Source organism: Mixophyes fleayi, chromosome 6 (assembly GCF_038048845.1).
Source record: "Mixophyes fleayi isolate aMixFle1 chromosome 6, aMixFle1.hap1, whole genome shotgun sequence".
NCBI classification, from domain to species: domain Eukaryota; kingdom Metazoa; phylum Chordata; class Amphibia; order Anura; family Limnodynastidae; genus Mixophyes; species Mixophyes fleayi.
Window position 1 is genome coordinate 162,420,936 of NC_134407.1, and position 12,531 is coordinate 162,433,466.

Consider the following 12,531-nt stretch of genomic DNA (forward strand, 5'->3'; position numbering starts at 1 on the left):
CAATTACCCTAGCGAATCCAGTCCTGCAGTGAAAAGGCTTGGGCTGTGTGACATTAAGACAGAGGGGCCTCACATTATGGCTTTCCTTGTTATAGTGTCATGAGGCCAACTTATCATAGCTTAGTGCTAGAAGTGGCTTTTGTGGGGGACTCCATGCCACCACACAAATACTGCCACTAGCAGACCAGGCTATGACATACTTGCCTACTCTCCCGGAATTTTCGGAGAGTCCTCCCGGACTCCCGGAAGAATAGGCAAACCTCCCGGATCCTAAAAAATGCAGATATTTACGGCATTGAATATCGGGGGCGGGGTTTAATCGTGTCATTAAGCCCGCCCCCGCTATTCAATGCCGTGAATTTCGGCATTTCATAGTGGGGGGGAGCTATGGTGGCGCAAATACATCACCATGCCCCCTCCTACTCCCGGAGGACAGAGTCGGAAAGTAGGCAAGTATGGGCTATGAGCGCTGGTGGGGATTTTTTATATTTAATCATCACCATTTATTTATATAGCACCACTAATTCCGCAGCGCTGTACAGAGAACTCATTCACATCAGTCCCTGCCCCATTGGGGCTTATAGTCTAAATTCCCCAACACACACACACACATATATACACACAGACTAGTGTCAATTTGATAGCAGCCAATTAACCTACCAGTATGTTTTTGGAGTGTGGGAGGAAACCGGAGCACCTGGAGGAAAAACACGGGGAGAACATACAAACTCCTCACAGATAAAGCCATGGTTGGGAATTGAACTCATGACCCAGTGCTGTAAGGCAGAAGTGCTAACAACTACGCCAATATTTAATACCTTTTTCTTTTTAAACACTGGCAAGGTCCATGTTGATATTGATAACTGCAACAGTTATGCCTTCTGACAGGCAAAATGTATTTTTTTGAAGGGATACATAAACACCCATGGGCCTAACTACCAGGTAAGCAGCTGGGGACCTGGTAGCTTCCACCCTGATGCCCTCTGCCATATCAGAGAAGAGCAGTACAGTGCGACCCCGGACCACTTTGTCTGGTACAGAGCTCCGCAGCTGCTTCACTAAAGCAGCTGAGGACAGCCATCACCGGCTGCTTTAGTTAAGCAGCTCCCAAGGAGAATGGAAGAAGTGTTTTGCGGCAAAGGTAAGTATGATGTACGCTGTTTAAGTAGAAAGAAAGTTGATACAAGTATGAATTCCAATCGGCACAGCTTTGCAGGACCAGTTTTTAATCACAGACAATAATACTTGAATTTATTCTACTCTCCCACTTTTCATTTTGAGGCTGGATTTTGTACTATGCATTGGGGCACAGCCTATGTGGCATACTGTGAATTGGGGACATAACTATGTTGCATATTGTGTATTGGAGGCCCTACTATGTTGCATATTGTGTATTGGAGGCACTACTATGTAGCATATTGTGTATTGGAGACACTACTATGTAGCATATTGTGTATTGGAGGCACTACTATGTAGCATATTGTGTATTGGAGGCACTACTATGTAGCATATTGTGTATTGGAGGCACTACTATATAGCATATTGTGTATTGGAGGCACTACTATGTAGCATATTGTGTATTGGAGGCACAAATATGTGGCATACTGTGTATTGGAGGCACAACTATGTGGCATACTGTGTATTGGGTGCACAACTATGTGGCATACTCTGTATTGGGTGCACAACTATGTGGCATACTGTGTATTGGAGGCACAGCTATGTGGCATACTGTGTATTGGAGGCACAGCTATATGGCATACTGTGTATTGGTTGCACAACTTCCTGTCAATCACTGTTAGCTGAGGCGGCACAGCAATGTCTCGGCACAGCAATGTTCTGGGCGGGTAATCTGTAGCTTACACAGCAAGTAGTGAAAAGATTACAGAGGAGAATCAACTTCTTTAGGGGCCTATTTTTCAAACATAAATCCTCAGTTAAATCCCCAAAAATGTTTTTAACCGCAAAATTTATGATCATTGCATTGCAGCATATATAATAGATATCTGCTGTTTTGCATCTGTCTTCGTTTAAATGAGCAGTCCCCATAATAGTGTATTGGGGGGGTGCTCAGTAACGCTATTTACCAATGCCTGAAAATATTTTTTTTCTCTTTTTTTTCATGTGTGTATGTACGCCCGCATTAACGTAATTGAAACTTTCCATTACTGTCAGCTCTGTTCCGAAGCGCATGTGTGGCGGGTTCATGTGATCCCTCCCTGTCACATGAGTCACGGTCACACATCTTTCATATTAAGCAGTGCGTCTTAAATATTCCCATTAACCGTTTCAAAGCAGGGATCAATACATGTGCTAAAATTAAATAAAAGCAGAGTTAAATAGAAAAACAGGGGAACTTGTGTGTTAAATGGTGAAGGGGTTTAAAGTTCTCAGAAAATTGCTATCACTGGAGCATGTCCTCTGCCTCCCACACTGAAGAAATGCCCTGTCTGCTGGATCATTACAGCACAGACTTATGAATCTATGCTAAGAAATACTTTGCTGGGCCATGCAGTTTTCACTGCCATTGTCTCTTCCAGAGATTCTTGAATAATGGAGAAAACTTAATTTTCATTGGTGCAATGAACAGCAATAGAAATAAAAGTTTTCTCCAGAGATTGTCAATACAATGATAAATAGACCACCTATTTACCAAAGGGAGAAAAGCCCTACATCTTTAAAAAAACAGAAAGTTCTCTTGCCGCTGTGGACCAGTAACACCAAAACAACCGAGTACTGCTCAAATGCCCAGGCTGGATTTTAAAGATGAATTGCAGCAATAACAAGTTTTTTATCGCAGTAAGTTAGATGAGTTTTTGTAAGGAAGAGGTAGGTTCAGAGTTACGTTTTTTTGGAAGGAAGCACTATTGTTTTAGCAAGAAATTAAATGTTTGTAAACAAAATTAATTTCTAAAGCTTTTAGTTAGGGCCACTTACTGTGACCTAACAAGAAATTCATGCAGTCCAGATGATAAATATTTTTGAAAATGACAACTGTTTGCCTTCTGTAGAAAAAAGTTTAAAAAACAAGAGAAACTTTTGTTTGTTTATGGGCAGTTCTGACTGATTTATTGGATCTACATTATGCACTGTACTCTGGTGTAACTGCCATGTTTGCTATATATTCTTTTACTAAAAACTTAATAAAAACCTTTTAAGTTAAAAAAAAAAAACAACAAAAAAAACAAGAGAAACTTGTACATTTAAGCCTTGGAGGCACTGAGGCTTTGAGAATACACTGAAGTCTGTTTAGATTACAGAAAGGCGGGGTTTCCTGCCGTGAACTTTCAGTTGTTTTGTCAGCAGAGCAGTCTTCAGTGTCACAATAACAATATTAAAAGTATATTATATGTCTTTTCTATTATCATATGGGGGATCACTGTTAGTAATAGAAATGATTTAATGTGTTAGAGATCCCAAAGTCACAAATACTGAAATATATATTATTTAAACTGCAATACATACCGCACTCTAGTTCAACATATCACACTAGGCTGTAATTATGTGGGCGATTTTTTTTTACCTTTATGTTCAGGTCGCAAAATTGTACTCTAAACAAGGCCCCCTCACTCATGATTATTGAGACTAAAGCAATCAGTATTTTAGGAGATAAATTAAACCCCACCGTTGTTCCGCCCAAACTCCACCCACAAATGCTGAAATGTAGGCAAAGTTGGGAGGTATGTGCATACACTAATACACACACATTCACAGAACACTCTTAAATACCCATGTGAAAAGGGATGTAGCTAACAGATTACATGCATAGGGCAGCATTGTGGCACAGTGATTATTAGTGCTGCCTCACAGTGCTGGGGTCATGGATTTGATTCCAGTAAATGTTTCATCTGCAGTGGTGCACGCAGGGGGGGGGGGTTTCTGAGTCTCCAGAAACCCCCCCTGCGCTAACTCAGTGCTCACCATATCGGCACTGTCCTATATAGCAGCCGCGGCGCTGTCAAAGAAACACCGCCGCGGACGCTTCTTTGGCAGCGCCACGGCTGCTGTATAGGACAGCGCTGCCGAAACGGAGCAGCTCCCTCTCGTTTTTTGCGTGCGCCCCTGATCTGGGTGTACTGGTTTCCTCCCACAGTCCAAAAACAGAGTGTCCATGTGTATGTGTGTATGTGTGTGTGTGTGTGTGTGTGTGTGTGTGTCAGAGGATCAAGAATTTAAGTTCCAATGGGGCAGGGACTGATATAAATTGTGTAATACAATTGCCACTCTATAAAAAAGCAATAGTAATAATGACCAATGATGAAAGGACAGTGGATGGGTAGATAGGAGCATATCTTGGGTTCATTGGAGGGTAGCCTAATTTTTCCTGATTTCTATTTTTGCCATTTTAAGAGTTATAAAATACTATAGCATTTACAATAGTATAATATTAGTAGAAAACACAAACAACAATAAATGAGGGTCGCGCTGCTATAAATCAAATTGGTATTTGCTAAATAAAAACCTCAATTAGCGGGAGATCTCCTATCGTGCAGAATAAGACATTCGACAATATGCCAGATAAGTATCACATTACGTTTAATATATATGTATCAATGATCCACAGTCAATTGGACTGAAGATAAAGATCCTGGAAAATCCAGGTAAACCCTATATTAGAGTGAACCTAATTTAAAACACTAAATTAAAAAACACACATCAGTATAATATTAGTACTGACTTACCTTAAAGATTCCAATCCAGGCTTTCTGGCCAGGGTTGAAGTTTTCTTCTTTGCAATATTTGCACTTTACATCAGTGTTTGGGGTGTAGACTTTTGACACATCTGTAAAGATCACCTGTGAAAACTGTTTGTGCACAGGTGGAATAATTGATGTGGGCGGGTCATCTGTTTCATCCATGTTTAAAGGTTAAGTCTCCTGACCAATGTCACCGTTTTCTACAGACAGGCAGAGAGTAACAATTATACATAAGCAAATGGTTAATAGCTGTTATATAATGTATTTAAAAAGTGCACAAATACATAACTGGTGTGCGTACACTGTGTACATGTACAGACAGAGACTTATCACCAGTTAGTGTACATACACAACAAACTTCAAGGTCAATATTTAGTTAACTTCCGATTCAATTGACATTCATAGATACATATCCGAAATCAATTTAAATATACATAGAATAGTAGCTGAATAGTACTCACTGACTAGTTGAGTGGTCATCCAAAGAAATACATGCAGATAAAAACAGATCTCAGAAGAACAAAATGAAAGTGCAACTTGATATAAAGCCAAATTCCTGGCTATTTTTGTCTAACCCACTCCCTTTTCTGAGGCCTGGAAAACCAAATAGTTGTCTTGTAAGTTAAAGAGACGGAAAACAAGCTCAAATTACATCATCCAGATAGAAAACACACATTAATTTAGGCTATATAGATGGCTTTTCATATTATGGTTTGTAAGACATTTTCCATTCCTCTCCTCAGATCACCAATGGAAGCCATCTCAATGTATAAACACCTATAATGCTTCCTTTCACCTTCCTCTTATTTGCATAGAGTGCTATTGTCATTAGGGAGTCTCTAAGGCACATTTGCCAAAGTTCAAGTGACAAGTCCATGGCAAAGTGCTGCAACTACGTCATTGGATGAGTGCAGTGCAATGTTGTCATTGTCTCTCCCCTGTTGGGGCATTCATGGCAGTCGGCACTATTAGATGAACTAAGGCGGATGCCTATGGCACAAACATTAAGGTGCCGCAAGCACAGAACAAGCAGCGGCAGCCGACAGTAGCACTGAGAGTGACGTCCCCTTACTCTGCCTGGCAACCACCCTGCTTTTTCCACACAAACTAAGAAGTGGTGGGGGGCTCAATGCCAGGGGGGGAGAGACTACTGAGCGTGCACGCATAAGGGGTAGGGTCGCCTAGAGCAATTAGTACCCTTCACCCGGCCTAGAGGGGGGGGGGATCTTTGCTCAAGAGCAGAATGGCACTGGAATGGTAAACTAATGAGGTCATAAGAATAAAAGCTAATGTCTCCTTGGTTGCCATGAGTTAAATCTAGAGATGGTCACTGACCCCCGTGTTTTGGTTTTGGTTTTGGATATGGATTACCTTCGGGTTTTGGTTTTGGTTTTGTTTTGCAATTTCGTATAAAAATCATTTTTTTGGGGCCTAAAATAACCTAATTTAGTGCTCCCCCTGTTTCTTGGATAAGTAAGGTAATTGTACAGCTAATAAATTATGAAAAAAACTGTTTAATTCCTCGTAGGCCATCATTAATTCTACACACAAACCAGATTGACTTCCTCTCCATCTATGCCTATTGGCAATGCAGCCATCGTCTTTGGGTGTATATTACACCCTACAGAAAGGCAGTTTGGTTTCTGTCTGTATAGGTCCCCCTCCACTTGTAGAAAATAGTAAAAAATTCAGCCGGAATAGACTGTACAATATAAATTGAAATGGACAAAGGCAGTTTGGGGTCAGTCTGTGTATGACACCCTACCCTTATTGAGAAATTGCCAAAACAGCAGCCTTTCAATACTGTACGTTATATAGAAATGCCCCAAGTCCCTTTCCTATTTGGGGGTAGATTGCACCCTATTACCAACTCTTCTGTTGTCTGTGGGAGACTCCAGCATTTTAATCCTATCTCCTGCCTCCACAGTGAAATCTCTTAGTCTGGGACTAAGAACAGGGGTTAGAGATAAGGTCATTCAAAGTTCCCCAACACCACTGCTATCACTAAATATAATAATCACTATATAGCAATACATGCACTCCTTAGCTATAGGCTGATTGTAGCTCATTTTCTCCCCCTGAATTAAGCTCTGACAGCAGAGTTTAGTGCAGAACAGGCAGCTAAACGCAGGAGCGGATTGGGAACTTAAAGTGTCCCTGAAAAGAATTCTGAAAGTGGCCTCATGTAGGTGGGATCAAATCAACGCTAGGCAGGGCTAACACTAATGTAGGCAGACTTTCTACACCAGTAGGCCTAGCCACGTCGGTTTTAGCATTACTTTAATAGTAGTTGTGTCTTCCACTGGTTCAAAAATCTCCCTAGAAGTATAAATGAAAAAAACACATTGCCTCTGCCTACCTATATGCAAAATTTTAGGGTGTCCCAACTATAGTGATGTGTGTGCCCTTATCCATACCTACCAGCATTTATAATCCCGAAGGTGGAACAAAATAAACCCTGCCCTTGTTCAGATCAAACTCTGCCCAGAAATGGGCAAACTTTTGAGTGAAACTCCACCCACTTTCCTATTAAAGCCCGTCACACTTGTGGTCCACTAATCAGAATGTCCCTCCAAAATCGGGACCATTGGGAGGTATGCCTTATCTCCAAGAAGTCGGTTCACTATCTATACCTTCAAAGGTAAAAAAAATACATACTTTTATATATAACTGTGATTACTTGCACTAGCACCAGCAATTAAAAAACTGCTTTTATCGAATTAAACAGAAATAGTCCCATGGAAACTTCATGCAAAATGTATTTGTGACAGGATGGACCGCCTATGCCACCCTGTCTGTTGCTGGAAACCTGCTGGGCTTACTTTGCCACCGTTCCCTTTCGTTATCCCAAATGCGCCCTCTTGCAGCAGTAGGAGGGACTTACAAATGCTGCCACCACTGTACTCCTTACCGACATCCAGTACCGAGTTTCTTCTGGGTAACTAATGCTGCGAGTGTACCCCGTTACTGGTGTACCTGGGCTGGTATTCCTGACCTCTTACTATGGATCAGGGTTGCTGTGGATGGATCCCCCCTGTCCTATCACACTGACCAGAGCTGCAGGGTAGCAGGCAGGGCGGTGGTACCAGAAAAGCTGGGTCCAAACCTCAGAAACAGCTGCATTCACACTGATTGGAGGTACCAGTGCTAAAGTCAGATGAAATCAGAAGAACAACTTGTAATAAAAAACAGTGCTGTTTTTATACACATTTGAACACAGCCTCACTGGGTAAGCCAGCCCCCTCGAGGTCTGAGCTATTTTTAGAATCAGGATGTAACCTGTTTACCAAAACATGGATTAACCTGTAATGCAAAACTAACTATATTCACACTTATCTGGGATATCCTAAAACTTTGCTGTGATTTCCTGCATCTTATTTCAGGGGCAGGAAATCTACTAGCAAGTCAAAGGGTCTAATTAACATGAATCCTTTCTTCAGACAGTCGCAGAATACACATTCCCAAAGAAAGGCACAAACCCCCCAAAAAAGTAATTTCCCCACATTACAATACACAAAATACTTCTATCCACAAAGGCTTATTGTATCAGATATATACCTCCAGAAATAATGCATTTCCTCTAGTAAGGTTAAACAAGAAACAAATTTATTCCCCTGGTCTGAGAAATAAAACACCCACAATATTAAAAATAAGTGCATTTGCAATTATATAAGAGCCATGCCCTATTTCCTCTAAATAAATTTATACCATAAGCTACTTGTAAGTGATCCAGTCACAGTATTGCAATGTTTATACTGTTCTGTATGATAATTTGGCCAGTATTAGTGATACATAGACAATAGTGAATGTCATACAATAAAAAGAACATTCTTAATAGAGATGCTCACTGACCTTGGTTTTAGATCTGGATTACCGTCGTGTTTTGGTTTTGCCAAACCGTCATTGCGTGTTTTGGTTTTGATTTTGGTTTTGTTTGGTTTTGTTTTGCCATTTTTGTAAAAAATACAATTTTTTTGGTCTAAAATAACCTATTTTAGTGCTCCACTAGTTTCTTGGACAAGTGAGGTAATTCTAAAGCTAATAAATTCTGAAAAAAACAGTTTAATCCCTCGTAGGCCGTACTTAATGCGAACACTTGCCTGTAAATTATACAGACAAACCTGGATGTCTACCTTCTCCATCCTTGATTATTGGCAATGTAGACATCGTCTTTGGGTGTATATTACAACCTCCACTTGTAGTTGAATAGAAAAAAAGCAGCCTGCATAGACTGTGGAATTAGAAAGTAAAAATAATTGGACCAAGGTAGTTTGGTATCTGTCTGCATCAGACCCCCTCTCCACTAGGAGTAAAATAGAAAACTATTCAAATCTCCCCCTCATCCTCTTCTAATTCAAAAGTGGCATCCTCAATTGGTGTATCACCGACTACACTCGGGCTGTTAAGGCACACATCAGCAGAACTGCTGAAAGGAACCTTCTTTATGGGTACACTGTCACTAACTGAATGCTCACGATTACACATACCACTGGTGGATGGACTCTCCACAGGGATTGGTGTCATTTCTGATTCAGAGCATACATTATCATTTAATGCCTTACTGTTTTCTTGCAGTTCGGCTTTCATGCGTAACAGTACTTGTGCACCACTTTTAGACTCCAAATTACTTGGTTTTGCTTTGTCACGAGTGTCCGTACAAGAAGAAGGCTCAGTAACATTTTTTGATCTGCTACTAATAGAGAAAGGCGAAGGCCTCATTCTTTCTTTGCCACTGCGTATGTAGAATGGCATGTTGGCAATTTTTTTTTTATCGGCACTTAACTTTTTCTCAGTTACACTTCTTTTTCCCTTCAACATGGTAAATTTTTTGGAGGTGTGTGTCTTTTTGACTGATTTCAAAAGACTGTGTAGTTTGACATCGCCTTTCCCAGATGACGTACTGGGAACACTACCATCAGGACTGGTGACAGAACCTGGTTGCTCTTTCTGCTTATATGTGGACTGCTTTGAATCCATTATGAGCCCAAAGCACTTGTAGTGCTACAAATTGTTTTAGATACTGCTGACAAATAGGACTTTTGACAGCCAGATATATTAATGAAAATGAATGGGGACCCCCTAAAAGCACTTGGGAGTGCTAAATATTATTTTTTTAGACTGCTGACAAACAGGACTTTTGACAGCCAGAAATATTAATGCAAAAGAATGGGGGACACCCCAAAAGCACTTTGGAGTGCTAAAAATAATTTTTTCAGACTGCTGACAAACAGGACTTTTGACAGCAAGAAATATTAATGCAAAAGAATGGGGGACACCCCAAAGCACTTGTAGTGCCAAATATTAAAAAAAAAAAAAAGACTCCTCTATCACCCTCTCATCTCTATCAATTGTTATGAGAACTGTAATCAGAATTGTTATCAGAATTGGATGAAGAATAAGGTATATTCTCTGTCCCTGCTCTAATCAGCCTGTGACTACACCCTGCTCTGTCCCTCTGTCAAATGGCGATGGATTGCTGTGGAGGCGGGTATTTATGTATTTCAATTATCGCGAGAACCGAGCCCCGATATCCGACGACATCACGATGACGTTCGGCCTCGATTTGGAATCCAAGCGGGCGGGAGAGTACCCGGATAGGCAAAGTTCGGGTGGGTTTGGTTCTCGGGGAACCGAGCCCGCCCATCTCTAATTCTTACAACCGCCATACAATTAAGAGAGCTTCCTAGTATCTGCTGTACAATACATAGAGAATTATTGTGCCTGCCATAAAATAGAGAACATTCATATGACTGCCATATACACACATACAGAGAGCATCCTAGTGTCCGCACGATGTCACATTCCAGCTATCACCTGAGTCTGCGTGACGTGTGTGACAAAGGGTTGTTCAAAAACAACCGCCTGGTCTGTCTAAAATGATTAAAACTTTCCCTGTCTATGCCACAGACTAAGATTGTCTTATCAATTATGCCACCATAAAGGTTTTTTTTGCAAAGAGCTGACACTTTTACTTATTAAGCCTTCGGTTCCACCTTTAGACTAATCTACTTTCATCAGAGTTATCATAAACCAAATGACCTCCTCTGTCCCATAGTTTTCATAAACCAAGTGATCTGCCCTGTTTCAATTATGTAGTGGGTTTGACAGAGACTGTGCACTGTAGTGCGAAGTAAGAGGGCGGGGTATTCAGAGAGGAAGTAGGGGACAGTATGCTGTAGCCATAAACTGCACGGCGCCTATCTTGAAATTGAGACATAATAGGCAGCCACGGACCAGCCCCTATGAGCCAGCCTCTATGGTGAAAAATAAATAAATCTTTTTTTTGTTTTCTATATTGGAAGGGAAAAAAATTAAGAAAAGACAGCAGGCAGTGAGGTCCCAGTGAAATGTGTGACAAATCCGCCCCAGATGAACGCTAGGAATCTATTCTATTATGGCTGATAATGCCCACTTTCTTATCATCCACAGGACTCCGATTGGTTACCACAGTTCAGTGAAGGAAATTGAGCCCTGTCAGCCATTATAATAGGCATTCAGCACCACAGAGACTAGATCAAACTTGATAACGGATGGAGTTAAATAATATGCCACAAGTCACCAGGGGGTGGGCTATATATTGTACAAGGGTCATCAGTGAATGGGCTTTGTATTGCACCGTAGCCATCAGGGACTCAGTATAGGTTACACTGGCCACCAGGGTCTGCACTTTGTATGATAGATCTGCCACCAGTCAATATATCTGTATTGTAGACTTGTCACAGGGAATTTCTTTAAACACTAATCACATCCCTTCTGAATAAGCCACCCTCCAATTAAACCACATCCATTTTTGCTGCATCACTGTCCATTCACTGAATTACTTCACCCACAAAATAATGTCTGCTTCATATCCAACTTGGAATGTAGGCATGTTTAGATTGTCTAATACTTTCTGGTATCACTGAGTACAAACACAGACACAATTCAACGATAACAGCAGGTATACAGCAAGCATTATTTATGATAAAATATATACATACATCTGATTCACACTCATTTTCCACTTTCTGCCTGCAGTCAGGAACATATACAGTGACATGTTACAAACAGTGGGACATCCACTTCTAAAGATACATTGTGGCTCTGGACAAACAGTTTCTAATTAAGATATATATATATATAACTATAAATAAATATGTACATACCAGACGTGTCGCAGATGTTTAACTGTGGTAGTTCGTAACTTTCAGTTTCACTTTACTGACAGGGGAAGGTCAATCGACACAAGGAAGTGCAGGGTGTGTTACTGATTTGCATGTGTTAAACGAAGTCCTAGGGGCTCTGTTACAATGTGTGTGGGTTTCCTCACAGTCAGGGGGGTGGAAATCACACACCAGTGTAGGTTTTGTACTAACAGTAATTAAAATGACAGTTTCTTATGTTTCTATTCTCTATATGACACACAAAGCAAACACTTTGTTGGGTTTATTATGAAACTACATTTGTTGATTTTTTTTTTTCTACAGTGTGATTAATGCAACTTGTCTGTTCTGCAGACTTGGGCAGCTACTCAATAGTGAAAAAATCATGCAGCAGCACAAACAGTCGCTCCTGGAACCCATGTCATTTGCTATATTTATCAAATGGCTAAAATAGATTAGAATACAGATTAACCCTGTCAGGGCCGTAACTAGGGCTGTGCGACAGGGGCGATTGCCCAGGGCGCAACACTGAAGGGGGGGAGCAATTTAGGAATATTTTAGGTTCATTTGGTTAAAATTGAGGGCTAGGGGGGCGACACATGTCTTTCTCGCCCCAGGCGCTAGAATTCTAAGTTACGGCTCCGAACCCTGTGACTAGTTTCAAGGGTCACCTAGGAACCGCAATAGTGTGCATA

The 12,531-nt window shown here is 40.9% G+C and overlaps 1 protein-coding gene across 3 annotated transcripts in view; it reads right to left on the minus strand.

The window, feature by feature from the left end:
• The window catches only part of CALCOCO2 (calcium binding and coiled-coil domain 2), a 54,129-nt gene extending 42,159 nt beyond the window's left edge, over positions 1–11,970 (minus strand). For 2 of the 3 annotated variants that reach the window (XM_075176980.1, XM_075176978.1), the window contains exons 1-2: positions 11,840–11,970; positions 4,680–4,894 (exon numbers count right to left, since the gene is read on the minus strand). In XM_075176980.1, coding sequence (XP_075033081.1) covers positions 4,680–4,856 — 177 coding nt within the window. In that variant the 5' untranslated portion in view covers positions 4,857–4,894; positions 11,840–11,970. Of the gene's footprint in view, positions 1–4,679; positions 4,895–5,155; positions 5,206–11,839 lie in introns of those variants that run through there. The other variant, XM_075176979.1, reaches the window with a different exon arrangement.
• Between the last annotated feature and the right edge of the window lie 561 nt (positions 11,971–12,531).